Raw genomic sequence first — 26,261 nt, forward strand, 5'->3', positions numbered from 1 at the left:
GGTGTCGGAGATGGGACTCTATATCTTGGAATATGTGCCTTGTCACAGCATCATATCCAGCCATCCGAAGGTTCAAGCCACAAACTCCAAAAGTCCGTTCACCCCTGCGAAGGCCTGGGGCCCCTGCCGATCCCTTCCCGCAAGCCACCTCGATTTGGTCCAAGGAGGCATCAATCTATGGGCCCAAAGGAGATGGAGCACTGTACACTGTGCACTGTACTGTCGAGATGTAGTTGATGGCTGGGTCTGCTTCTTCATCCCAGCCCGTCCAAAAAGGTATATAACTCATGTCCTCTCCCCAACTCTGACATCCTATCTTCATCCTCTCCAGCATTCATCAGAACAGCCTTCATCAGACAATTCAATCTTTTTCCAACCACACTCATTTAATTCTTTTCGAAAAGCCCACGCTCATTTCGCAACTTTCCAACAAAATCAACAATGTATACTCTCATCCTCGTCACTCTTGCCGCCACTGGCGTTTTCGCCGGCGTTCCCATGAAGGCTCGCGGCATGGACAGCGGAAGCGAGTTGACTGTCGACCAAGCCGCCAACCAGTGCGGTAACGGCCAGGTCATCTCCTGCTGCAACACCAGCACCTCCAGCGGCGATGTTGGCGGCCTCCTCAGCGGCAGCTTGAACGGTCTCCTCGGTGGCAGCTGCAGCCCCGTCCCGGTCAACGGTTAGTTTCCATCACTCTTCTTAACGGGAAAACATGTGCTGATGTTTCTTTCTCTAGTCCTTGGCGTCCAGGTCCCTCTCCAACAGGCCTGCGGCAACAACCAGGCTGCTTGCTGCACTGGCGACCAAACCGTAAGTCATCTTTGCCAGCACGCTATTCACAACAACCATCTAATATCGCTCAGGGTCTCGTCAACGTCCAGTGCACTCCCATCGGCCTTTAAGCGCCTGACACCAACAACATGGTTCCCCTTCGACAACAGGGCCGCGATAAGCTCAAACATCACCAACGCCTGGAAAGAGAGGACTTGTTAAGAGGTTGAGAGTTTTTGTCATTGTTTCATTTCTTGGAAGAAAACACATTTGCGGCTGGAAAAAGGTTGCGAAGTAAAAAAAGTTTGCTCTTGAAAAGTGTCAATTGTGTGTGCGCGCAACGAAAAAGTTTTTTTGTCCCCTGAGAAGAAAAAACTTTCCGGAGAGTCTGACTCTATTCTTCGACCTTCAGGTTGAGGGTATGGGAATGGATGGATGGTTGGATTGAGGGGCAATTACATTCTTTTGGAACCAGAAAATCTCGACGGTATAGGTAGTCACTCCTTTTAGCAAAATCAACCTATTTTTCGTCAAACATATCTTCTCTCCACTTCTCTTCGATTTCAGTCTTCACTTGACAGAGCTTCAGTGTCTGGGTTGATGGTCTGAATTCACGAAACCACTCATACGCTGGTCGGTCGGGATCTAGTACTCAGAAGAAGGGAAAAGGAGAACGGGACAAGGGATGCGAGAATGTCGAGGTAAGGACAACATATAAAGTTGATGTTTCACACCCCCCGACACCTCCCGAATCTCGAGTGGCAGCTTGGAGAAGGGGCGCTAGACCCTTCAGGGACTGTGTCTTGAAAAAGCACCGGGTAATCAAGCAAGCCCCTTGCTTGTCCTGCTTTGTACCGAGTATAGGAGGAGAGGTTGGGGAGGTCAGAGCTAATAATGACATCATTCACTCGTTCCCTGCTGTTCTTCGTACTTGAATGTTTCGACGGGACTTCATGATTACCTCGTGTGAAATCTCAACCCACCGCCGCAGAAAGGATCACGCAATCGACCAAGTCTCGATCGCACACTAACAATAACGGCAGCTCGCTATAATGAGCACAACGAGGGACTTTGTTACCCATTGCGCTACCATCTAGGCTACAAAGTGGAGCAGGAAAGCCTCGAGATACCTGGGTCTTGGTCCGGGGTAGTGTATTCTTCTTGATCGCTACTTCCAAAAAGGTATCTCCTCGTAGGGATAATATTCCGGTTCAGCTATAGCTGTATCCAGCTTGGCTGCGTTTTATAGCGGGGGAGCTCTCTCTTTCTCTATGCGAGTTTTCCATCTTCGCTCCTATCTCTCTTTCTTTTCCATCTTCCCACCCTCGGGAAACTAATGACTACCGTCCTGGCCCAGCAGGATCGCTGTAGAGTCGCAGCAGATTCAGAGCTCGCATTAAGGAAATGGTGATCCAAAAAGCTGGGAACTCCCGGGACGTCGCAGTCCGAGCGCAAAACTGTCTTGTGTAATAGCCAGGAAAGAGGTTGAAGCAGGGGGTTGGGCAAATTCAATCGGGGTTTTGTTGACGCGGAAAAATATTAATCCATTGCCCCTTCTGGCCATTCGATCAGCGGCATAGTGAGGACCTTAAGATGCGCACCGGTGGTTCGCTCTCGATTGACGTTGTAACTCATGGGCAGTGTAAAGAGGCCTTGAAGGCAACACCCTGAGCCGCTAGTACTGGCCTGCCAGAATGCATTAACGACCATTACTGAACGTGGCGATGAATCTTGACTGTGGTCGAGTTGTAATCATCTGCCGCGACTAATCAGCTCCTCCCCTTGAAAAGTGATGTGAAGGATAAACAGCAACGTGCGATACGTATAAAGCTAGAAGCCCGCTTCGCAAACACAATCATCTGTTCTCGCTGACTTCGTCTCGCCGTCAGTCAGGATGGTGCCCATTCCCGAGCTGCCAACCGAGATCTTGGCTCAGATTGTACGGTATGCACACCTCAATGGAGATCTTCCAAACCTCAGGTTGAGCAATTCGCGGTCTTGGGCACTAGCAGATCGTCAAAGCCATCTCTTGCTCGATGACCTGTGCTCGAAATACGGAATCAGTGCGCGAGTTCGGGATCGTTACCTCACTCACAAGCAAGGAAATAAATTCTCCTCGGGCATTCAGCAACCGAACATCATCCATATCATGGCGTTTGGCAATTTTCTGCGCATGACAGGGCTTCTTGCTGCAGACTTGGATAGGGCAATGATACACCCAACCCGTACCGCCGTGCCTACCCTGCGAGGTTGCGCTCGAGAACCTTTCGTGTTGTTTGAAATATTCAACCAGGTGTTAAACTCATCGTTGAGAGTGTCAAATTCAGCAACGGCGGATTTACTGGTCCCTTCCCCTGATGCCGAGCAGTCTATCTCAAAGCAGTTCTCAGAGGAATTTGTCCATTTCCTGAGACACGAACTCATGCTCGAGGAATTAGAAGGTATTATAGGCGCCATTAGCGTCTGCTCAATGCGAGTCTGGAGTAGTGTCTTCTTGTTCAGGCCAAGGGATTCCAGCGTCAGCAGCTTCGGCAGTCTCTCCGGGGCTTCATTCAACATCGATCAAGCAATCTTGACTGAGCATCTTATCTGGAAAGGTCCACTTTGGGCATCGCAGATATTGAAGAAGTATGGGCTTGCAGATGTGGCTTCAAGTAATCAAACCGAGGTGGATTTCGAAATAGACGACATTCTCGTCAGGAAGGGCGTTTGGAGCGGTTCGCGCAGTGAAGGAGCTCGATTGGCCACTAATGGAGTGGCCCGACTCCTGTGGAAAGAGAGACAGCAGAGGATCGAGGCACAGACAAGCGCTTCTGCAGAAAGGACAAGTATTACAGAACTATCAGTGTGGCGAAGATTCTCAGGAGAAATATAGGCGGGTGACGAGCTAGAGGGGCAAGATGCATAAGTGTTTGGATGGTGGCGGCGTTCAGCCCGCTCAGCAACTGTGACGCAGAGGGGGGGGGCAATGCAGGTCATATGCAGGAGAAGAACAATTGATGAGCTGGCATCTGTTCAGTGGTTGCGGCTGATGGGATAGGGAGGAGGGCACGAGGGCAAAACGCACCATGCAGGGCGCAGGCTGAAGAGAGACGCGAGAAATTCAGGCACAGAGCCGTTATAGGGCTAGGGCGCGTCTAGCGTCTTGGCATTGTTTATCCCATCGGGCTCCACTGGCGTGACCAACGTAGTAATTCCCAATAATAATAATATTGACAAGGGGCAGCACGAAGGGGAAGCGAAGCGAGCTTCCAAGATCACCGCAACTTGGTTTCCCAGGTCTCTTTGTCTCTGTCACCCAGCGCAACGACAGCAAGGCGTACCTGGGACACACGTCCTCTGCGCTACCAACAAATCAATCTTGGGATACCATCACCCCTTGCAGTAATTACCTTCATCTATCGTACTCTATTTCTCTCACTTACAATCTCATGGCTGTCCTCGTATCTCAATTCTGCTGCACCGCCCTCGACGACCTAGCGCCCCTCGATGTCCCTCACCGACACCATGCCTGAGCCATTATCTTCCCTGTCGCCCGCCAAGCAGAACTCCAGATCCTCCCCTGTTAAGCTCGATTTTCTCCAGAAGCCTCTTCCAGAAGCTCTAAAATCTCCTAGCACCATGTCCACCACTACTCTCGCGCAGCCCGCCCCAATTGATACAACCAATATCTCTCTACCTGCCATGGACGATCCCATTCCATCCCCTACGCTCTCTACTCAGCCTTCGAGTCCGAGAAAGACGTTGTCGCCGATCAAATACCGCCTACAAGACGAGTCGAAAGTCGACAGCTCTCCCCCCGGCTCTCCTGCTGAGCCTACTGTTCGCTTCAACGAAGGCCTCACGCGTGCGATCGACACGATGCAGCAGGACGCAGATGCGCAAGATAATTGTCTGGAAGAGTCAATAATACACCATACTCTTGATGATGGCATCGACATATCTACAGACTGCACCAAGGAGGAGGTGGATACAATGACCTTGACTCTAAGCCTGGATGACAAAACTATCCATGATGATACAATTGGGGATCTGAGCACCATCTCTGCGATCCCCACAGACCTGACCAGATTCGCAAATCTGAGAGACACGCCATCCCAATCCCGGCAGGAGCCTTGGTCGCCTTCAAAACAACTCAGGCCCTCTGTAATCACCGGGACACCCGGGACTGCTCAACGCCCCTTGCGCCTACTGTCGGCCACCAGGCGGAGCATTTCATCGAATGAGGAGGACGAAGCGACGCCTCGAAGAAGCACCTATTTCAACGACTCTCCAACGGATCTCTTGAATTTCACGGGACAAACAAACATTTTGATACCCCCTCCCGGCTCTGCACAACGGCCCATCAGGAGAAGTCCTTCTGGAAGGAAAGGGTTCCCAATCAAAGTCAACCCAAGTCCAGTACATCGGTCGCAAGCTTCCGTGGATCGCGAACGAGCCTCAGGCCGTTCTCCGCAAAAGCAGGACCAAGCTCATTTCGGAGACAAACCTATCCCTTCAACACCTGCTACCCAGAGACATAGCATGTATGGCGCAACAACCGGGCTAGGAATGGATCTATTGGATATCGACCTTGAACCAATGGCTACGCCACGGTCAATTCCCACCATTACTCCCAGAGAGCTAGAGACCCTTCGGTCGGAACTGCAATCACGAATCTCCGGCCTTGAAGCAACCCTCTCCGGCAAGGAGGCAGAAGTGATGGCTCTGAAACGTGCCGTCACTGATGCGGAAGTGCGAGTAGGCAAGACGAGTGAGGAGCTCCGAAACGAGCGTGCTTCTCGGGAGGAGTTGGAACATGCAAAGGAAGAGTTGGAGCGCCGCAGTCGAGAGATGGAGGAAGTCCTTAGGGAGGTCAAACAGAACATCTTTCTCGAGGAACGGGAAAAGGAAAAGCTTCGAAAACAGGCCGAAGATGCCGAGCGAAGATCGGAGGAGCACGAAGTACGGATCCTTGAACTTCAAGCTTCCCTCGACACTCTGCGGTCTGACCGCATCAGGTCTACTCCAAGCCCCGAGAAGCCCGGCGCCCCCGCAACGCCCGGCGTGAGCACCGATATTGATTTTGCCGTCAAGGACGCAACCGAAAAGGTCGCTCGCGAGCTACATGCATTATACAAGAGCAAACATGAGCGCAAAGTGGCAGACTTGAAGGTCAGCTATGAGAAAAGATGGATCAAGCAAGTCGAACAGCTTCGAATGGAGCTTAAGGCATCTCAAGAGGAAGTACTCAAGCTGCAAACAGAGAAAGAAGCAACCATGAGTGGCATTATTCCGGGCCAAAGCGAGGCCATGTCTAAGATGGAGGGGCAGATTGAAGAGCTCCGCCGGTGGAACGAGGAGACTAACGCTGAGAAGAAAATGCTCGAGGCCGAGGCAGCAGGGCTCCGTGGTCAAGTTGATTCGCTTACTGCTGAGACCGATTCACTTCGGAAAGAGATTGAACAAGAGAGGGTGGAGAAGGGCGAATTGGTTGCCCAGGTGGATCTTTTCCTGACAATGAGTGCCCAGCAAGAAGAACAACGCGTCATGCAACACCCACAACAGCCTGTCAGTCCACCTCGGAGTGAAGATGGCAACGGGCGACCAAATTCGGCGTCAGCATTAGCCAGCCCCAACAGATTCAAGAGCAGCACGAACGGCGGAGAGACCAGGTCAGGTTTGCCAGGACGGCCTCGGCCAGTAAGTATGCTGCAGAAGCCCACGGCTGGGAAATACTCGGGTATTCCAGCCCCTGGATCTGGCCTGAAGGCACCTTCAAGCAACAGCAAAGCTTCTGGATATGGAGGTCGCATCCTGGAGGGTATTGCTCGAATGGGTGCCGGCGGGAGATAACTGTCCTGGCTGGATTCTGTCTTTCACGGGGTGGTGCCACGAGACTGGCCCAACCTGGTAATTTTGGATACGACTAGCATGATTGATCCCTGGATGAACTTGATGACAACGGGTGTGGAGTGGCAACGGCGTTTTCCATTGCAAAGCATGTCAAGTGTTGAGCGATATTGTAGCAGCAAGCAAGAGTTTATTGTTAGGAAGACACAGCAAGGAGGGTGGAAGGAAGTAGTCTGTAGTACATGAAACCAATGGTGTAGTTCGATGTTCCGATCAAGGCGAAAGACCCGCCGCCCTAAGCCGAGAGCTCATTTGCCAAGATATTCTACACCCAAAACAAAAAAGCTCAATATCTGCATCTTTTCCTGCTCTGTCTGCGTCCAGCTCCTCCTTCTCTTCGGGACCGTATGTAGGGAAAAGCGGTGGCTATGGAAGATTCTGGTTAATTGATCTTTTTTTTAAGGTATTTCTGTTAGGGCATACAATAAATCAATCGAAGAGACACACCACATCTTGTACAAACAATGAGAGTTTAGCCGGCCGCTCCCTCGCCCTTCCGGCGTTTCAGCCAGCATCATTTCCCAACCCGAGACGCTGCACGATCTTGTTAGGACTTCAAGGTGATACATCTCACTACCATTCTCGACTCCTTCCTATAACAACGTAATCTCACCCAAGCGCCATTTTCCCACGGAACCGACGTCTGAGACTTGAAAAGTGGCTCAAAGCTCGATGGAGTGCCACGTGCTAACTCGATCAACCTGATCCGTAACATGGACAGCGCCCGGTATTCTCTATTCCGATCCCTAAAGTCTCCGCATCCCGTTGAGCTGGCCTATGGTTTCATTGAGATGTGGTGGATGAAGCCATCGTGGTCAGACCTGTGCTCGTTCCTCGCTAAAATGCTGTTACGGCAGAGACCAACTTTCTCTAGAGGGGATGGTGCAGTGTCCCGGACATCTGAGGCACACCAGTGTTGGACGGAGGGAAGTTCATTGGAAGTTTGCAGGTAGGGAAACACCCATGCTCTGTGTATATATGCACCGTCTCCCTCTCTTCCTGCTGTTCGGCTCTCCAGCCTGTTGATCCAGCTCGATCGTGCCCGTTCGTTCGCAACCTCACATTCTCTTTCTCTACTCTGTTCTTTCCCTTTCACATTCAATTCAACATCGTTCCTGGAGAACCGATCAGGTCTGTGGCCTACGCTGTATTACCAAACCAGATTAAACCCTCACGCTCTTTACGAGATTCACGATAGCTTAAGCACATATCGACACAGCCGAAATGAAACCAGCCATTTGTCTTTCGATTCTCCTCGCTGCCGGATTTGATGTCGCAGCTGCCCGCCCAGCGAACCTGCACATGAAGCGGAGCCATGACCATGGAATGCAAACTCGATCTCCAATTTGGAATGCAAAACTTGGCCGACGTGAAGTGCCGCAAGAACACTCGCACGAGAAATTTCTTACCATTGTCAACCAATTCCTGAAGACAGACAACCCCGACAACATCGTGGATGCTGTATTTGGTCTCCTCGGCAATGCGGCCGCTTCCACTGGACAGGGCGATATTTCCAACACAGATTGCCTTCAACAAGCCACTGCCGACAGAGCCTTCACCAATGCAAAAGCTGCCGGGGATGTCGACGGTATGACAGCTGCTTTGATTTATAGAGCTCTCGAACGCAACACTGGAGCTGTCGGACAGGCTTCTGTTCCCTGCACCGCAATCCAAGCTGTAAACCCGGAAATTGCGGCCATTGCGCAGCACCAGGATCCAGCCTCTGATAATGCTGCCACTGTTAACAAAGACATCGCTCTGGCACTCGCTGTTCAGATTGCCAACATCGGTGGTAACCCTCTTGATGCCCTGCAGTCCGGCACTTTTGCTCCCGGCACGCTCGGTGATCCGACTGCGAAGGGAAATAGCTGCGACGATCAAAACGACCCAGTCGGCTGTATCTTCACACAGAATCTGCTTGTTGAGGATGCCACTGAAGATGAGGTCAACGCTGCCGTCGCTGCCTCCGCCACTGCTTCTGCAGGGACTGCCGCAGCTACTGACTCGGCGGCGGCAACAGAATGCACCGCGCCCCCTGCCGCAGAAGAAACTACCGCGGTAGCCTCCTCTACAGTGGTTGCTGTCGCTGCCACAACGACGTCGGCTGCGGCGGTTGCTACTTCGACCAGTACCGCAAGTCAGACAATGAGCACTTCCACTTCAACCAGCAGCTCTTCCAGCCTGGATTTGGGTTCCTGTGCAGACCCAACCATCATCGTAAGTCGATCGTTTCATCTAGGACACTATCTCCGAATTCCGGCGACGTCACCGACATGAGATACTGTTAATTTACCGGCACATGCTTACAAAAGCTTCACAGTTCGCTAATGGTCTCGACGGCCGCAAGGAGCCATCTTTTGAGCCTAACGACAAGACAACATTTACGCATGGCTCCGCACTCAACATCAAGGTCATCACGGACTTTATTTGTAAGTGGTCTCTTGTTTCCTTTCTCCCAAGTTTACCAGTACTTTCTTTTGGTGTTTCGATGAGTTTGGGCCTTCATCGCTGACATGGATATTCTTGCAGGCCAGCAACTCGACGTCAAATGCAAAGCCTCCCAGCAAGCCCTAGATGCATGCAGTCAGGGTGCCACCGCCGCGCAAGGGCAAACTGGCCAAGCGGCCGCCGATGCATTCAACCAAGCACTCGGCTTCTAGCGATATCCCTCACACAGTTGATACACCAGCCAGAGCACAGCCGAGTAGAGAATTGATTAACAAATATCCTCTGGTTGGTGATCTTTGGTAGAACATCAAGTGAGGAAGAAGATATAGTCGTCGGCCACCATAGGTGGCGAAGATTTGCCGTTATGCCAGCGGTTGGTATTTCGGATATATATATGCAACATATCGAGGAGAAACATTATATGCTCCTGACACTTCGCTTGACACTTGTCTGTCAAAAGTAACTCGTGGATTTTTTTTGGTTCAATCGCCCTATTAAGCACGTGCCGCAACTAGAATTAAATTAATTGAGTAGAGTCATTATATCGTGTCTCAATCCCGCGTGTCAGGATCAATTAATGGGTGTCTGCACACTCCCGAGGCCATTTGGAGTTACGAGACAGTTGAATCCCCCACCATGAAACGCCTCCGTACTGGCTTAGACCAGACTCGGCTTCCTCTGCTGAGGAGGCTCATCGGCCAGCTTGAGGACCTTGTCGACCATGGCCTCGCTGTACCCGAGGTAGTTGGCTGGGTCACACAAGCTGGCCAACTCCTGGCGCGTCATCTTCTTGCTGATCTCGTCGTGCTCGCACAGCAGGTCGAGCAGCGGCCTGTCCTCGAGCTGCGACTTGCGGCACAGGTCGTAGACGATGTCGTGGGCGTACTGGCGGCCGAGGGTCTTGCCCAGGCCCATCATGACGGCCTCGCTGACGATGCCGCCCTTGGAGAGGTCGAGGTTCTTCCTCATGGCGTCCTCGTGTACCTCGAGCCCGGCCACCAGCTCCGCCGTGTGCCGGAGCGTCGCGTGCGTCAGGGTCGACAGCTGCGGCAGCACGATCCACTCAATCTCCCAGGGCCCCGTGCTGCGCTCGTGGTCCTCCACCATGGCCTCGAACAGGCTGCCGCTCAGCTGCCGCACCGTCGACGACATGGCCGTGATGTACGCGCACGAGATGGGGTTCCTCTTCTGCGGCATCGTGCTGCTCGACCCCCTGTGCGGGGCGTACGGCTCCGACACCTCGCCCACTTCGGTCTGCATCATGAGTTTGACGTCCAGCGCGAACTTGGCGCACGTGCTGGTCAGCATGGCGCACAGGGAGCCAAAGTCGGCGATGCGGTCGCGTTCCGTGTGCCACGCGATCTCGGGCACTTTGAGGTTCAGGTCTTTGGCCAGTTCGCGCTGGCATTCGAGACCGAGCAAGGGGAGGTCCTGCGTGGGCGGGAGCGTCGCCAAGGTTCCCGCCGCGCCGGAAAACTCCAACACCGTCAGCCTCGCCTCGACGTCCTTTAGTCGCTCGCGATGGCGGAGAAATGTCGCGAGGAGCCTGGCAAGCTTGAACCCAAAGGACATGGGGACTGCCTGCTGAAGATTCGACCGGGCGGCCATCGGGGTGGATTTATACTTGTCCGCCAGATACCGGAGTGAGGCGATGATGTCCTCGAGCGTCTTCTCGAAGAGGCTCATCGTGTCCCACAGCTGGATCACCGTCGCCGTGTCGGTCACGTCCTGCGTCGTCGCACCCCAGTGCGCCCACTCCCCGAGCCCCGGCTCGATCGCATTGATGTGACTGACCAATTGCCTGACCAAGCCCAGCACCGGGTACCCAATCAGCTCGGTCTGCTGGCGGAGGTCGTGGAAGTCGACGTTCCGGATGTCCAGGCAGAACTTGATGATCTCGTCGGCGGCCCTCTGGGGGATGATGCCGAGTCGGGCCTGCGCCTTGGCCAGCGCGCCCTCGAACGCGAGATAGCACTGTGTGCGGGTCTTGTCGGACCAGATCGCGGCGGATTCCCGGGTGGAGAGGATGTTGCCGAAGATGAGGGAGTCTTGTACAGAGGTCATTGTGGAATTTGTAGCATGTATTTGCCTATTGGAGAGGGTCAGTTACGATGGTCAGGCAGACTTGAGGTTAATCACTAAAGACAACAAAACAAGGGCCTTGTGATACGAAAACTCTCGGTCGTGTAAGATGTACTGTTGACTTTCGGACCGCAAGTGAAGGCCTTGCATAATAATGATGTCGTTACTCAATAGAGACATGGCCAATGATTTCTGTCCGGATCGTGGACTAAGGCAAATCCCGTTGGAAGTTGGAGGCTCTCGAGAATGCGGAGGTTGGGGTAAGTTGCCGGAATAGGAGAATCAATGTTCCGCTGTCCCGAGGGGTTCGGCACACGAGGGACCGACCTGGCCGAGTACATATGTATAAGGAGGTCCCTCCAACTACATCATACCACCGCAGACTCCATCAGTCCCGTCGAATCGTGTGGAACTTGGATTGTTCCTTCTTCCTTTTCATCCTTGCGCGGTTACAAAGAGTCTTAGATGAGACAGGCTATTCTACAAGTAGTAGTTTTCAACCTCGCGCAAAGCCCACGACTCCTGCGCCCGAAGCAGCTTCCCCTCAAGGTCTCTCACTCCGCAGCGCATAGCCTCAATCTTTTCGGGAACATCAGTCCCAGTTCAGTCCCTCTTCAACCGCTTGTCTTCAGGTGTTGCTTCAACATGGCCAGCTCCACACGCTCTTCCAAGCGCCAGAAAACCGGCGCCGAAACGGCAAGCGAGACGGGCGACTCCCTGCCCTACAAGCTCATTTACTGGCCCAGTATTCCAGGCCGAGGCGAGCACATCCGCCTTGCCTTTGAAGCGACCGGCACACCATACATCGACGTCGCCAACCAAACTGATGCCGGCGTCAACGCGGTCATGGCTCAGATCAGCGACAAGAACATCGGAGACGCCAACAACCCTCCTCCCTTGGCTCCACCGATTCTGCAACACGGCGACGACATCCTCCTGTCCCAGACACCCAATATTCTCGCCTACTTGGGCCCCAAGCTCGGTTTGGTGCCTGACGTCACCGCGGACAGCGTCGGACTGTACCACGTCAACGCACTCACGTTGACGGCACTGGACGGCCTGTCCAATGAACCACACGACGTCCACCACCCGATCGCCAGCTCAGCCTACTACGAGGAACAGAAAGAAGAGGCTCTCAAGAAGGCGGCCGACTACCGCGCCGTCCGCCTGCCCAAGTTCCTGGGGTATTTTGAGCGTGTCCTCTCCGGCCCCGCCTCGGGCGGAGGTGAGTGGCTGTATGGCGGCAAACTGACCTATGCGGACTTGGTCCTCTTCCAGACCGTCGACGGCGTGAGTTACGCCTTCCCCAAGCGTGTGGGCAAATTGAAGAGCAGTGGCAAGTACGACAAGGTGTTTGCCCTCTACGAACGGGTCAAGGCACTGGACAAGGTCAAGAGTTACTTGGAGAGTGATAGGCGACTGAAGTACAGTTTGGGGATTTACCGGCATTACCCCGAATTGGACGCCGAAGACTAGAGGGACCGTCCGTCTCAACATCCCAGAGAGGGATGACAACCCCCAAAAAAACAAAGAAAAAAAAACGGGGGGGCATGATCCTGGCTTTGGATCGAAAAATCGGACCAGAATAAAAAAGAACGAGGGAGGAAAAAACTAGAGATGCGACAAAAAAACTAAAATGGAAATACATAGTATAGCATAGTACATACACGCGTATACATCTATTCCTTCCAGTTCTACTTGTACTTGTGCATCGATCGACACTTTCACGTATGCTCCTAGAAGTGCAGAACCGGCAAAAATATAAGAGAGTGGCTGCTTGGTCCCTACGAGGTTCGAACTCGCGACCTTGATACACCGTTAGCAACCTTATTTTTGCAGAATCGACTGAGCATCTAGGGAGTGACTCACCTTGGCGTTATTAGCACCACGATCTAACCAACTGATCTAAGGGACCGTTTCTCTTTCAATGCCGTGTATTGTCGCATGTTGTCGCAATGAGGTCTGAGAATCAGAACTGATAATCAAGACCTGATTGGTCAGTTGGTCGGTTAATTCGAAAATGCATTATATGACCATAAAAATTGTCGTAAAAGTAGGTAGCGTAGGGTGTTAGTCATGCAATGTATGGGCTAAAGGCTATGGGCGGGCACGAAGGGGGTTGGATCCACGAGTAATACCACGTAAGGGAATGCATTTTGGTGGGTGGTGGGGTGGGTCATTCTGAGTCCGTGAGTCACTAGGTATATATCCACCATGTTGTTCCGCGAGGAGTGGAAAAGTTGCAATCTGAAGGGTAGGTAGGTATGATGTCTCACTCTCTACGATAGTTGTTCATTGACGAGTCTGGCTAAAGCTGCTTACTATAAGAACCAATCCATCACTTCTGTTCGACATTTTCCTGCGTCACCGCGGTGCCCTTGTCCTCGTTGTCTAGAATGACCTCCTCGACCGTCGACAGTCCCCCGGCCGGAGTTGCGCTTCGATCTTGTCAATTTCTCCAAACAGGCGATCAAGAAGTGACATTGTTCCAGAAGCAAAGCCAAGGCCTTCAAAAATGAGAATTCCGTAGACCGTCAGGACCCCAACGCCAGAGAGTTGACCGAGAGCCATGGTGGTCGTACCCTATGCAGACGGAGAATACCACTCGGCCTCGGATTTCTGGAGAGGAAACTTAGGCCCGTTAAGCAGCAAGATTAGTGCCGACGGTGGCAGTGCCAATTTCGGCCACGATTCTGCCAACCACGATCATGGGGAAGTCCAAGGCGCTGGCCTGAAGGGCAACTCCGCCCAGGAGGATAATGATACCCAGAACAAAGGCCAGTCGACGTCTCTTATGCCAGATAAACTACCAAGAGACGAAGAAGTTGCCAATGACATTGCCCAAGCTGATCATACTAGCCACGACGCCTTCCCACCCACTGGACAGGTGGAGGTAATTGCCGAATTTTAGTCTGAGATGGTGATCGAGTAGATGCCTGAATCAAAGCCTTGGAAGATGTTGGCGATAGACACCGCGACGCAAATCCAGTGACTGTACCAATTACTTTTTGCCATTTTGATGCGTCGTGTGGCGCGTGTTGTTGTGGTCGGAGAAGGGCATACTGAGTTCTCAGAGACATGGATCCAGTCAGTACGATCACTTCAATTCATATGCTTTGCCATCGATGGACGAGCCTGCGCTGCCCCCTGGTTCAACAAGCGAAAGTTGTCGATCTGGATACGAAGGTTCGCTCCTCAAAAATCCTGCAAGGAGCTAGACTCCTCTAGCACTGGCGGTACTGGTGGTCTTCCTGCCATACCCTATGCATCCGTTGCCTACAGACCTATGTACTCATGGAGTAAATACCGGTGGTTGCAGATCCGGCAAATGAAATTGACATTCATTTGGTGCGAAGATGACGCATAAGGAGGCTGATGTTGGTGTTGGAGTCGGAGATTTTGTACAGGCGTTCAAGTGCCAAGGGCCTCTAGCTCATTATTGGTTAGATCAGAATAATAGCGGCGATATCCTCGACTAGCAGTCACTGAAAGTGGCAAGCGTGGCGCATACCACAACTCACCCCAACCACCAGTAGATTCGAGACTAGGATAACTTACAAGTGAGAAGTTCAACGATTAAATTTTACCAGAGCTTACCAAAGGGTTTGTCCTTCTGCTGCATCCTCGGTCTGTCCTACAATCACCTTACGCACCCATCTCACTAATAATCCTCGCGCAGCCTCATCCCGCAACCATGGTCTATCCACAAGAGACCTTCATGCGGACTTCAATTACACCAGGATCACTAATTGCCCGACGTCGAGAAGCTGTGGCCTCGGAGACGCTTTTTCACCTACTCAGAAAGTTGAAAGAGACGGGCAGATATGACGCGTTCGACATGAAATGGCATCCTTCATACAAAGATCCTCCTAAAGTATGGCCAATACCAAATCATCTGTTGTGGTAATTGCGTCTCGTCTAGTCCCGACTAGTATTGAAGAAGGTAGCTAACATCAAAAAAAATCTCGAAGGGAATCTGATATTGCCAAGTGGATCGAAGGAGCGTGCTATTTCCTCCCTGAACATCCTGACGCCATGGTTGAATTGGTAATTAAAGAGCTGGTGCAGATGATTCAGAAAGCTCAAGCTCACGATGGATATCTCAATATCCATTTTATGGTCGTCGATCTTGGACAGCGATTCACCAACCTGCGTGATCTCCACGAACTCTACAATGCAGGCCATCTCATTGAGGCAGCCCTAGCTCACAATTACCTCTACAAGAACAATGACCTCCTCGACCCGATACTAAAGTACGTCGAGCTTTTATGCAAAAGATTTGGGCGCAAAAAGGGTCAGGTCCCTGGCTACCCAGGCCATCCCGAGATCGAGCTGGCACTTCTTCGATTGTACCATCGTACACGAAATCCCAAACACCTCGAGCTCGCAACATTCTTCATCACTGAGAGAGGTAATCCAGCTGGCATCGATGGCAGTCACTTCTTCCGTTACGAGGCCAAGAAAAGGGGCGAAGCGCCCCATGTGATACTGCCATATTGGGGCCAGCCGGATGCTCTTTGGTATTATCAAGCCCACAAACCGATTGTGGAGCAAGAGACTATCGAAGGCCATTCTGTCCGCGCCATGTACCTCCTTACAGCAGCTGCCGACTTAGTGCGCCTTGACCCAACCTCGGACGGGCGCTTGAAAGATGCTATATACCGGCTGTGGGCCAACATGGTGGAATGTAAAATGTATGTGACTGGAGGAATCGGCGCCATAAAGCAATGGGAGGGCTTTGGACTTGATTATTTTCTCCCTCAGGGTACCGACGAAGGAGGCTGCTACTCAGAGACCTGCGCCGCCATTGGTGTCATGATGCTGGCTGAGCGAATATTACAGTTTGATGTCGACCGCCGATTCAGCGATGTTATGGAGTTATCGCTATACAACGCCGTGTTGACGGCCGTGTCGCATGACGGTACTAGGTTTTCGTACGCTAACCAGCTCGCGTCCAGCAACCAAGACCCTTCAAAGCGTGCAGAATGGTTTACGTGTGCTTGTTGCCCTCTGAGCGTTCTTCGATTACTTGGACAAATTGGTGGCTACGTGTACACGCAAACAGCAGAGAACCCACATCGAATCAACGTCCATTTATACATCTCAAGCACCTACGAGTTTAGATCTGGCGCCCAGCTTGCCACCCTATCTCAAAGGAGCCAATGGCCCTGGGATGGGAAGGTTGACTTCACTCTTCAGACGCAGTCCCCGCTGGTTGCTGTCGATGTAGCTCTTCGAATACCGGGGTGGGCCACGGAGTGGACAGTAAGCTACCACCAAATCAATCTTCCACTCTCGAGGAAATTCAAGTGTCTAACGAGCTGTTAGTTAGATCCTGCGCCACCAACGTATGCGGTCGAGAAAGGCTATCTCATTCTAACGGCTGACTGGTTGTCCACTTACCGCTCTTTTTCTCTCAATGTCGATATTTCGCCTCGCCTTGTCGCTCCGCATCCATATACGAACCAAGATACCCTGGCAGTCGTTCGTGGGCCAGTCGTGTATTGTGTCGAGGATGTCGACAACCCTTGGGTGGACGACCACTTCAAAAGCACTCTGCTCCATCCTGCATGTTCATTTGTAGAGAAAACGGTCACCGACGCTACAACACGAGACACGTATGTGGCACTCACCACAGAAGGAGTGAGCAAGCTCAACATGAAGCACCTTCATGCCTGTCCCGGTGTGGTGGTGAGAGAGCCAGAAATGCAAATACTCGACAAGGGTGTCATCACTGAGTTGAATTTTGTACCGTACTACTTCAAAGCTAATCGAGGTGGCCGCGGCCATGCAAGAGTTGGGTTGAGAAGATGGTATTAGGACTTGCGAAGTACTTGTATACACCACAGGACTGACGAAGAGGTGTACCTATCATCGTGAGAGATTGGGAACCCTGTATTGAGGTAGGTGTCAGAGCAGGGCGGACGCTGGACCTTCCCGCCACCCTACAAGATTCTGGCAGAGGCATGGGTTATCAAGGTCCAGCCCTCTTCTGCGATCCCTTGAATCGGAATAATTGATGACAGCGACAGCAAATGCCAGTCTCTGATACCGGTATACAATCCGTCAACCAAGCCGAACAGTGGCCGGGCCATACACGCTTTCATATTTCCTTTCCAATAGGTGCCTGGATGGGTTCATCTGCAGACGCGCTTCCAGAATGCGAAGAACCTTCTTCTCCTGCCCCCTCGGAAGCAATATCATCGCTACCAAAATGTCTCAGCACCAGCCACGTCGGGAGCAATGCGGCTGCCCAGAGTCCGAAGTTGATATACACTCCGCCTACTTCGGCGAATATCTTGATCGAGTTCAGCCCGTAGCTGACAGCCTGCCATGCGGATTCCGTTCTATGTTTGTCAGCCGGCCATGGACGAAAGAAAACAGTGAGGGGTGGTGATTTGCCCTTACCCACGAAGCAACGCCGCATAGCGAATAATCTCGACTGGCGTTGTAGACAGCTGCGCCATTATGAAATAGCAGAACAAGTAATTGAGCTGGAAACCTGTGGTCAAGAACAAGAAGGGAACAAATGCATGGCCAAAGCCACTGCTGGTCCAGTCGTACGATGGCCTGGTGTGTCGGAATTTTGTTACTAGAACCGTGGCCCAGAGCCACCATCCGCCTTGCAGCACGACAATTGTGAAGAATGCCGATCGTGACCGGAGCTTCACCGACAGCTTGGTGCGGTCAAGATAATGACCAAGAAGATTACCGCAGGTCACGGCAAGAATGCCAGACAAGAACGAACCGAGTGCGCGGGCCCGGACACTGAACCACAATGAGAGATATGTGAAGAAGACAGCCTCTGCATACACGGTTTGCCCGATGAACAAAATCAACAGCAGGTACCGCTTGGTGAAGAAGGTCTTCGTGGTGGCCTTGAGTTCGCGCCAGGGATGTTCGAGGATTTCCAACTCGACCTTGATGCCGTCGGTGCGCTCGACTTTGTGGGGTGGGTTCAGCAGTGCACCGACGAATGGGCCTGTGGCTTGCAGAGCGATGAAGATCAAGTACACGGTATAGCTGACCTTGCCTGCCTCGCTGCGATCGACATTGATCCCCAGGTTGATTGCGCCGCCCAGAATTTGCCCACCGAGGCGGTAAGTGAGCCAATATCCCAAAACCTTTCCGCGGTTGTAAGGTTCAGGGTATGCCATTGCAATAGCAGCCTCCGCCGCCCAGAAAACGCCAGCTGAGATCCCACAGAGGGCCGCTCCGACGAGTACCAACCACTCTGTGCCGAACCGATTGTTGGTGTAGAGGCCCGCCGCATATGGGGCATATCCCAAAGTACCGAACATGAGAGCGCCCTTGATGCCAATATACTTTGTGAGGACTGGCGAGAATAAACAGGACACCACCATGAGACAAAAGGTCAGGGCGTTTGCAGCGTTGACTAGGTACGGCTTCTGCAAGCCACCCGCACCGAGAGAGTTCATGGCTCCCCAGATACCCGGCGCGGCGAAATTGCAAAGACCAAGGATGGTGGCGTTGTAGAAGGTCGAGCGGTACCAGCGCACTGTGAGATGATTAGGGGGGCTTCCTTTCAACTCAGCGCTAAGACACTTACCTGGGTACTTCTGGACAGATGTTTCCCTGACATCTTGGAGTTCGGGATGCTTTGTCGAGACCGACGCCGAGCGAGACATGGTTTCGTGCTGCGCCCGAGCGAACTAAGGACAAACCGAATGTTGAGCGAGGCTCCGGGTTGCAGGCTGGTCAGGAGGCGCAAGAGAATCGCAAGGAGCAGGTGTGCTACGACAAACTCAATATACGAGCTTGAGGATTCTAACGTCTTTCTCGCATCATCTTGACCGCACGACGACCTTATCTATTTCCCTTCCTCTCTCGACCAAATTTCACGTGGAATCGAGCCGCAAAACTTCTGAGGACAAAATTCCGTCCCTTAAAGACGTCAGACACGCGAAGAGCACGCCATGCTCCCGAAACACACAAAAAAGGCACCTCTTTCCTGTCATCATAACGAGAAATCTGGTCTGCAGATCCTTGGGCATAAGACGGACGATCCAGGTACCCATCCATTACCAGGGGTGGAGGAGTCTTCGCTTGATGGAAGTGGTAACTCTGGAGAGTCCCGAATGGCCGATAACGAGCCGAAGGGTAATAGTTGCTTGTCGTTGAACGGCCGTCGATCTTGTGTGACAAAGAGATTTGGAGTGGTTATGGACGAAGTGGAACCACAGCCATGGAGAGGAGGCGACTTCGTGATATATGGAGAAGATTGCACCATTCGCTAACCACTTCCGGATACTATCAGCACTTGGCTCGACTTCCTGGGACATGTCAAGCAGAAGTTTTTATGGGCGAATGAACACGGACATCAGCGCGAGTCTTAGTGAACGTCAGCATTAAGGGGAAAAAAAAACAAGTGTGGCGTGTTCAACTCACATTGATATGTGAAGGCCATGTCCAGGGGTTTGCAAAGACTAGCTGGCCAAGGCACTGACGGCAAACATCAATCTTATATCTTTTTAGATTCAGCAGATTAGGAGCCATCCCAACCAACACCATGTCGTCAACCAACGGCGCGTCAGAAGCGCATGCAGGGTCTCATCCTGTTAAGAAGCAGCTTATCTTGAACGCCTTCGTCGAGACATGCTCAGGGCACCAGTCGCCTGGGCTGTGGAGGCATCCCGCGGACAAGTCACATGAATTCAACAAGCTGTCCCATTGGGCCGAGCTCGCTCAGCTCCTGGAGCGTGGCAAGATCCACGGCATCTTCATCGCTGACGTGCTGGGTGGCTACGACGTGTACCGGCAGTCGCTCGACCCAGCCATCCGCTCCGGCGCGCAATGGCCAGTGCATGAGCCGCTGGCGTCCATCCCGGCCATGGCGGCCGTGACCAAGTCCATCGGGTTCGGAGTGACCGTGTCGACGACGTACGAGCAGCCGTATCACCTCGCCCGGCGGTTGTCGACGCTAGACCACCTGACTGAGGGCCGCCTGGGATGGAACATCGTGACATCGTACCTGGACTCGGCGGCGCGGAACATGGGGCTGGTGGCGCAGCCGCAGCACGACGACCGCTACGCTATGGCCGAGGAGTACATCCAGGTCATGTACAAGCTGTTTGAGTCGTCGTGGCGGGACGACGCTGTGAAACTCGACCGCGCCACCGGCGTGTACACGGACCCGGCGCTGGTGCGGGAGATCAACCACCGCGGCAAATTCTTCACGGTGCCAGGCCCACACATCTGCTCGCCGTCGCCACAGCGCACGCCGCTGCTACTCCAGGCGGGGACGAGCTCCAAAGGCAAGGAGTTCGCGGCGCAGCACGCCGAGGCCATCTTCGTGTCGACGCACGCGCCCGAGGCGTGCAAGGCTAGTATCGCCGACGTGCGGCGCCTAGCCCGGGACAAGTTCGGCCGCGACCCCAAGAGCATCAAGGTGCTGGCGCTGGTGACGCCGATCCTGGGCCGCACCGAGGAGGAGGCGCAGGCCAAGTACGCCGACTACAAGCAGTACGCCGACCTGGAGGGGGCGCTGGCGCTGTTTGGCGGGTGGACGGGGATCGACCTGGAGCGGTACGGCGAGGGCGAGGAGCTGCGGTACGTGGAGAGCAACGCCGTGCGGGCCACGGTCGAGAGCTACGCGCGCTTCAGCCCCGGCGTGGGCGTCTGGACACGCCAGACCATCGCCGAGCACGTCAGCATCGGCGGCAATGGGCCCGTGCTGGTCGGCACCCCGTCCCAGGTCGCAGACTCCTTACAGACCTGGGTCGACGTCGCGGACGTCGACGGCTTCAACATCGCCTACGCCGTCTTCCCCGCCAGCTTCGACGACCTCGTCGACCTACTCGTCCCGGAGCTACAAGCCCGCGGCCTCTTCTGGGGAGACTACGCCGTCCCCGGCGCCACCTACCGCGAGAACTTTTACGGAGTGCCCGGCCAGACGGGGCCACGGGACGAGCACGTCGCGAGCAGGTACCGGTGGAGAGAAGGTGTCGATGCCAAAGACCACGAGATCCCAGCTTAGATTGGATGAGATTGGAGCTGTCAGGTCAGGGTCAGGGTGAGGGAGACGAAAGCATTCTTGTCCTTTGTGCTCGAGAATCTTCTATCAAAGATCAAAGCGCAGCTGTTCCAATGGCGCGACTACCCGTGGCTTCCACCTTCTTCAGTCCTTTCTTGCCCATCATGTCTTCAGGGAGGTTGATTTTATATTTCCTGACCGGAAAGGGAAAACAAAAGATACGTTAGATAGACTCGAGTCAACAATAGACAACACAGTGATTCTATCGAGTCGAGTACCGTCGACTCGACTCAATAAAGTCCATATTCTAGTTTTTGACATATATAAAAAAAAAAGCAGGACTAAGAAAAAAACGTCATGTAGGTACCTGTCTAGTGTCTCCACTTTATAAGATGTGTGTTATTGCTTCATCAGCTCCGTGTGTCTGTCCAAAGATGTATCGTGCGCTCGAACGAAAGAAAAAAAAAAAAAAAAAAGCAAAACGCGACGACGCTGTATACCAAGGCGAGGTGAGGTAGGCGGTTGATATGGCGATGACGGAGTCGGTGACCAGGATGATTCCCGAGCGCAGGAAGGCTGAGACCGGCGTGCACCGGTAGAGGGGGGTTTTTGCGGGGGTTTTACATGTCGCCTGCCGTTTGCCTCCTCGCAGTACAACCCAAAACTTATCACGTAGACAGGATTTCTCCCGCGTTACTCGGACAAGGGGGCCAGCGAAAGGGGCGCCGCATCCTAATCCGACCAGGGAGAGTGTCGTAGCCAGAGACTCGGTCACTTCGCGCCAACGCCAAAATGCCTCGAAGTCTCTGGAAGCACTGCCGGGTCCAAGGGACTACCCTAAGCCCACAATGAATGCAACGAGTGAAATGATCAGCACGATACCCGCCTTCTTGAGGGAGGGCCAATTCGCGAGGGTTTTCTTGGTCGTTCTCGCCGACAAACACAACCACCATCTGCTTCTGAAGTAGCCTAGAAACCACTCATTCGCATCACAGTCGGCTCCCTGCAACCAGATCAAACTTCTGCCCAACAATGTCTTCACTCAGTTCCCAGAGTCTCTCGGCCGCTCTCTCATCCTTTGCCCATTTTGCAGGCTCTGCAACTTGGCAGTCGCTCAGGTAGATGACCCCCGGATCCACAAGCTTGGGGTCGAGCGCGGCGACCAGCGTTGTCGCACTACCTTGGTCCAGATCCTTCCAAAACCCACCTGTCTTCTCGATCAGCGACACATCCTTCTCGTTCAAGTTACGAGAAAGATCCGTCCAGATAGACCCTGGATGCGTTGCGATCGATTGTATACCTGCGCTTGCAAGGTACCGGTTGAGATAGAGCGAGAAGAGGATGTTCGCAGTTTTTGATTGGGCGTAGGCCACGAAAGGAGCATAAGTCTCCCCTGCAGGCGGGTCGAACGACACATTCGGCCTTGACATTGGTCGCTCCTCGGCAGGGATTTGTTCTGGTCGTTTACGGAAACTGTGGTCGCTGAACCGCACTGGAGATATTATATGCCCCTGGCTGGTGAGATTGATGACTCTCGTCGATCCCTTCGTTGAGTTCTGCGCCGCTCGGAGAAGTTTGGGCATCAGGAGATTTGTAAGGAGAAACGGGCCAATGTGGTTCGTTCCGAACTGGAGTTCGAGACCGTCCGTCGTGAACGCGTGCGTAGACATCACCACAGCTGCGTTGTTAATGAGAATATCGATTCGATCAACCAGATCATGGATAACCCTGGAAGCCTTGCGAACGGAATCGAGAGACGATAAGTTGACTTCGACAATTCCCAGCCGCACTGTCGGATGGTCGGTCTTCACTTTGGCAGCTACCTGCTCGATCTTCGCCTTTGTTCGAGAAGCCAACACCAAGAGCGAAGGCGACTGAGCGGCCAGGGCAGTGGTCATTGATTCACCGAGACTTTGAGGCGATACCCCTACAATGACCACTGCATCAATGTCGTTAGCGAAATTTTGGGTCGGAGAAGAATGTGGGTAAACCCGCCTGTCTTGCCCCGAACCCCATCACTAAATGCCTTTGCGACCTCTGTTGCCGTAGTGTATTGATTGAACTCTGGGTGTGAAGTCATTGTGAAGCAATGCTGTGACGGGAAGTCAGCCTCAGGAACCTTGACAGGCCAATCAAGTGCCTAGAGGAAAGATCTTATGGTGCGAAAATGTTGTACGGTGGCAGAATAGAGGAGGGGTAATTCAGTGGAAGGCGGCTGTTGGGGAATGTGCGAGCCAATCTGTTACAAAAATCGGACAACGAATTGAAGCGAGTCCGAGACGAGAAGATAGACTTGTATGACTGGATGGCAGGAGCCGAAGTACTCAGGTCACCTGTTCGGGGATAAATATTCGACCTTGACAACCTCGTGCAGTGGACTCACTCTTCTGGTTCGACGGGCTCTCGGGGTTTTAGAGAAGAAGTTGTGAGCAGCGAAACCCGCTTCCTAAATGCAAGGGTCGAATGGAGGCAGCATGCAATTACCTTCTCTGGCAAAAATCCACTGCAAAACGGGGTCCAAGATGACAAACAGGCTTTGTAGGCATGGCATACTCCAGACCTAGAGTCTGTCCTCAGAAGGGGAAAAGATGGGGTGAGCGACGTCGATGTGGAGAAGGTTATCCACTGCCAGGACGGAGCCCAATTATCCCCCGAGATCTTGTGTTCCATTATCTGTTTTAGTGCAATGCATGGGTCGGCAGTTCGGTTGGAGAAAGGCTGCACTATCTCCGAAGTCACTCACCATCCGCGCTGCATTGCTCGTGAGGAGGGACTGATGAGGTCGCCGTGGGGCTATATCGGCTTGATATGCTGATCAAAAGTGAATTTGATGTCGTCGGACCTCGATTTCCCATCTCAAAGTCCTCAAACAGTTCCTGTTTCCTTGGAGAGATCGAGCACATCCAAGAGCGAAGTAGAGGGACCAAGTGAGGTCTACCGAGAGCATTATGGCTGCAGAGGAACCCTTTGCAAAGTCCAAGACTGGCATCAAGGTGATTATCGTCGGGGCAGGTATGTAGATCCAGTAGTGCTCCAGAAAGGATTGCAGAGTTGACAAGCAAACTAGGTTTCGGCGGCCTGACAGCAGCGATAGAGTGCCATCGTCAGGGCCACCAGGTGGAAATTTATGAGTCGTTCCCTGAGCTCAAGACCCTGGGAGACATAATCTCCTTTGGCGCAAATGCTGGTCGAATATTTCGTCGATGGGGCGTCGATGGCTCGATAGCTAAGAAAATGAGAGCTCTGAGTATCGACCTCGTAAAGCATGGATTCAAAATCCACAAGTACACCGGAGAGCACATCATCACTCAACCGACACCCCCCATGGATCCCGATGCACCGGTTTTCAATGGTCATCGTGGAGAGTTGCACGAGGTGATCTTCAATTACGCCAGGGACGACCTCAAGATCCCCATTCATCTTGGACAGAAAGTTGAGAAATACTTCGAAGAGGACGATAGAGCCGGTATCGAACTGGTGAATGGAGAAAGAGTATGATCTATCTATCCGTTTTGATGCTCGGACCGCCTCGTTAACGGGCCTCAGGTATATGGCGATATGGTGGTGGGATCGGATGGCGTGAGGTCAAAAGCACGGGAGCTTGTCCTGGGATATATTGACAAGCCAAAGAGCAGTGGCTACGCGGTCTTCCGTGCCTGGTAAGCTTTGGACAGAGTGAAGGACGTGGCGAGTGCTAACTGTTCTTGGTCAGGTTTCCAAATACCGATATGATTGCCGACCCCCGGACGAAGCATTTCTGTGACAACGGCGACACGTTCCAAGGCTGGATCGGGCAAGATGTACACTTTCTTTTTTCCACCATCAAGAACGGGAGTGACTGCTGTTGGGTGTTAACGCACAGGGTAAGTACATAGCGACCTGTGTCTTCACCTCGCCTAACTCTCGCACAGGATGAGGCAGATATCGACGAATCTTGGTCATTTCCAGGCAAGCTAGAGGATGTGTACAAAGTATTCGAGGGTTGGGACCCTCTCTGCAAGACTATTGTCTCGAAAACGCCGGAGAGCCACCTCGTCGATTGGAAATTGGTGTACCGAGATCCGCTGCCAACATGGGTCAGCAAAGGCGGTCGTATCGCTTTGCTGGGTGATTCAGCACATCCCTTTTTACCAACCTCGGCTCAGGGGGCCACACAATCCATGGAAGATGGTGTCACTCTAGCAGTTTGCCTCAGGCGTGCCGGGAAAGGTCAGGTTCCAGATGCTGTCCGGACATATCAAAGGATCAGGTAGGTCATGTTGAGCCTTATTTCAGTCACATCCTGACACCGTCTCCAGGTATGACCGGGTAAAGGCGGTGCAGAAGACGGGAGAAACGACACGGGACATGTGGCACAAGGCGGATTGGGATAAAGTCAAGGAGGATCCCAAGTCCGTACAATTTCCGCGCGAGGACTGGATCCACATGCACGACGCCGAAAAGCATGCTGAGGAAGTCTTTGATGAGAACTTTGCTGCAACTCAATCGGCGGAAAAGGGGGTCCCTGAAAAACTGATGAGCGGAGTGGACACTGTCAGTGGTGTCAATGGCGTACACAAGGCTACCGCAGTGGGTGAAGTGAATGGTACTCACTAAGCAATTCGTCTATCCTGTACGGTGGCTGAGATCATGGCAGACTTAATGCACTTACGGGCGAAGCTGTGATGATTTAGTCCATGGTGTTGAGCCCATGTCGGGCATGGAGGAAGGGAATGTGCACTGAATATGATTAGGTCTTCATCGTTATCGTGTGGGGATAGGAGATTGAAATGGTAGTGCTTTCGGGAGTGGCCACTTCCGATTGATCGTCGTCTTCGAGACCATGATGCTTGATTGATGTTGGATGTGCGCAAGAGACTGGATTGGATGTAAGTCAGGCTGCGCTCAGCGGAGATTGTGGTAGATTTAGGTACGGCAGACCATACAACCACGTGATGCACAGGATACGGTGGAACATACACGCCCGCAAGTGCATCAGAAAATCCCATCCACGTAAAGATCATTTCATCTTCCCTCGTCCACAACTACAACAATGATGTAAATATCATAGCCTCCTCATGCCTTAAACGGT

General features: G+C 52.8%; 12 protein-coding genes across 12 annotated transcripts; 9 read left to right on the plus strand and 3 right to left on the minus strand.

Moving 5' to 3' along the window:
• Positions 1-441: 441 nt before the first annotated feature.
• On the plus strand, positions 442-905 carry AYO21_04102 (hypothetical protein; the record flags this gene model as incomplete). The annotated part of the gene is made up of 3 exons (XM_022654075.1): positions 442-682; positions 740-813; positions 867-905. 3 exons carry the CDS (start codon positions 442-444, stop codon positions 903-905), a joined length of 354 nt encoding a protein of 117 aa, XP_022513590.1.
• A 1,763-nt stretch (positions 906-2,668) lies between these two features.
• AYO21_04103 (hypothetical protein) lies at positions 2,669-3,649 on the plus strand (the record flags this gene model as incomplete). The annotated part of the gene is made up of 1 exon (XM_022654076.1): positions 2,669-3,649. One exon carries the CDS (start codon positions 2,669-2,671, stop codon positions 3,647-3,649), a length of 981 nt encoding a protein of 326 aa, XP_022513591.1.
• Positions 3,650-4,281: 632 nt separating this feature from the next.
• AYO21_04104 (hypothetical protein) lies at positions 4,282-6,609 on the plus strand (the record flags this gene model as incomplete). Its single annotated transcript, XM_022654077.1, has 1 exon — positions 4,282-6,609. One exon carries the CDS (start codon positions 4,282-4,284, stop codon positions 6,607-6,609), a length of 2,328 nt encoding a protein of 775 aa, XP_022513592.1.
• A 1,281-nt stretch (positions 6,610-7,890) lies between these two features.
• AYO21_04105 (hypothetical protein) lies at positions 7,891-9,326 on the plus strand (the record flags this gene model as incomplete). Its single annotated transcript, XM_022654078.1, has 3 exons — positions 7,891-8,883; positions 8,987-9,095; positions 9,196-9,326. 3 exons carry the CDS (start codon positions 7,891-7,893, stop codon positions 9,324-9,326), a joined length of 1,233 nt encoding a protein of 410 aa, XP_022513593.1.
• A 445-nt stretch (positions 9,327-9,771) lies between these two features.
• On the minus strand, positions 9,772-11,178 carry AYO21_04106 (3-carboxy-cis,cis-muconate cycloisomerase; the record flags this gene model as incomplete). Its single annotated transcript, XM_022654079.1, has 1 exon — positions 9,772-11,178. The coding sequence occupies one exon, from the start codon at positions 11,176-11,178 to the stop codon at positions 9,772-9,774; it is 1,407 nt and encodes a 468-aa protein (XP_022513594.1).
• Positions 11,179-11,841: 663 nt separating this feature from the next.
• AYO21_04107 (hypothetical protein) lies at positions 11,842-12,672 on the plus strand (the record flags this gene model as incomplete). Its single annotated transcript, XM_022654080.1, has 1 exon — positions 11,842-12,672. The coding sequence occupies one exon, from the start codon at positions 11,842-11,844 to the stop codon at positions 12,670-12,672; it is 831 nt and encodes a 276-aa protein (XP_022513595.1).
• A 1,093-nt stretch (positions 12,673-13,765) lies between these two features.
• Positions 13,766-14,107, plus strand: AYO21_04108 (hypothetical protein; the record flags this gene model as incomplete). Its single annotated transcript, XM_022654081.1, has 1 exon — positions 13,766-14,107. One exon carries the CDS (start codon positions 13,766-13,768, stop codon positions 14,105-14,107), a length of 342 nt encoding a protein of 113 aa, XP_022513596.1.
• A 783-nt stretch (positions 14,108-14,890) lies between these two features.
• AYO21_04109 (hypothetical protein) lies at positions 14,891-17,016 on the plus strand (the record flags this gene model as incomplete). The annotated part of the gene is made up of 3 exons (XM_022654082.1): positions 14,891-15,070; positions 15,187-16,461; positions 16,525-17,016. 3 exons carry the CDS (start codon positions 14,891-14,893, stop codon positions 17,014-17,016), a joined length of 1,947 nt encoding a protein of 648 aa, XP_022513597.1.
• Positions 17,017-17,299: 283 nt separating this feature from the next.
• AYO21_04110 (hypothetical protein) lies at positions 17,300-18,845 on the minus strand (the record flags this gene model as incomplete). Its single annotated transcript, XM_022654083.1, has 3 exons — positions 17,300-17,543; positions 17,605-18,715; positions 18,767-18,845. The coding sequence occupies 3 exons, from the start codon at positions 18,843-18,845 to the stop codon at positions 17,300-17,302; spliced, it is 1,434 nt and encodes a 477-aa protein (XP_022513598.1).
• Positions 18,846-19,726: 881 nt separating this feature from the next.
• AYO21_04111 (hypothetical protein) lies at positions 19,727-21,193 on the plus strand (the record flags this gene model as incomplete). Its single annotated transcript, XM_022654084.1, has 1 exon — positions 19,727-21,193. One exon carries the CDS (start codon positions 19,727-19,729, stop codon positions 21,191-21,193), a length of 1,467 nt encoding a protein of 488 aa, XP_022513599.1.
• A 986-nt stretch (positions 21,194-22,179) lies between these two features.
• AYO21_04112 (hypothetical protein) lies at positions 22,180-23,270 on the minus strand (the record flags this gene model as incomplete). The annotated part of the gene is made up of 2 exons (XM_022654085.1): positions 22,180-23,129; positions 23,210-23,270. The coding sequence occupies 2 exons, from the start codon at positions 23,268-23,270 to the stop codon at positions 22,180-22,182; spliced, it is 1,011 nt and encodes a 336-aa protein (XP_022513600.1).
• An 868-nt stretch (positions 23,271-24,138) lies between these two features.
• Positions 24,139-25,786, plus strand: AYO21_04113 (hypothetical protein; the record flags this gene model as incomplete). The annotated part of the gene is made up of 6 exons (XM_022654086.1): positions 24,139-24,202; positions 24,258-24,682; positions 24,737-24,849; positions 24,903-25,053; positions 25,102-25,439; positions 25,489-25,786. The coding sequence occupies 6 exons, from the start codon at positions 24,139-24,141 to the stop codon at positions 25,784-25,786; spliced, it is 1,389 nt and encodes a 462-aa protein (XP_022513601.1).
• Positions 25,787-26,261: the final 475 nt, after the last annotated feature.

This window comes from Fonsecaea monophora (assembly GCF_001642475.1).
Source record: "Fonsecaea monophora strain CBS 269.37 chromosome Unknown Scaff22, whole genome shotgun sequence".
NCBI classification, from domain to species: Eukaryota; Fungi; Ascomycota; class Eurotiomycetes; order Chaetothyriales; family Herpotrichiellaceae; genus Fonsecaea; species Fonsecaea monophora.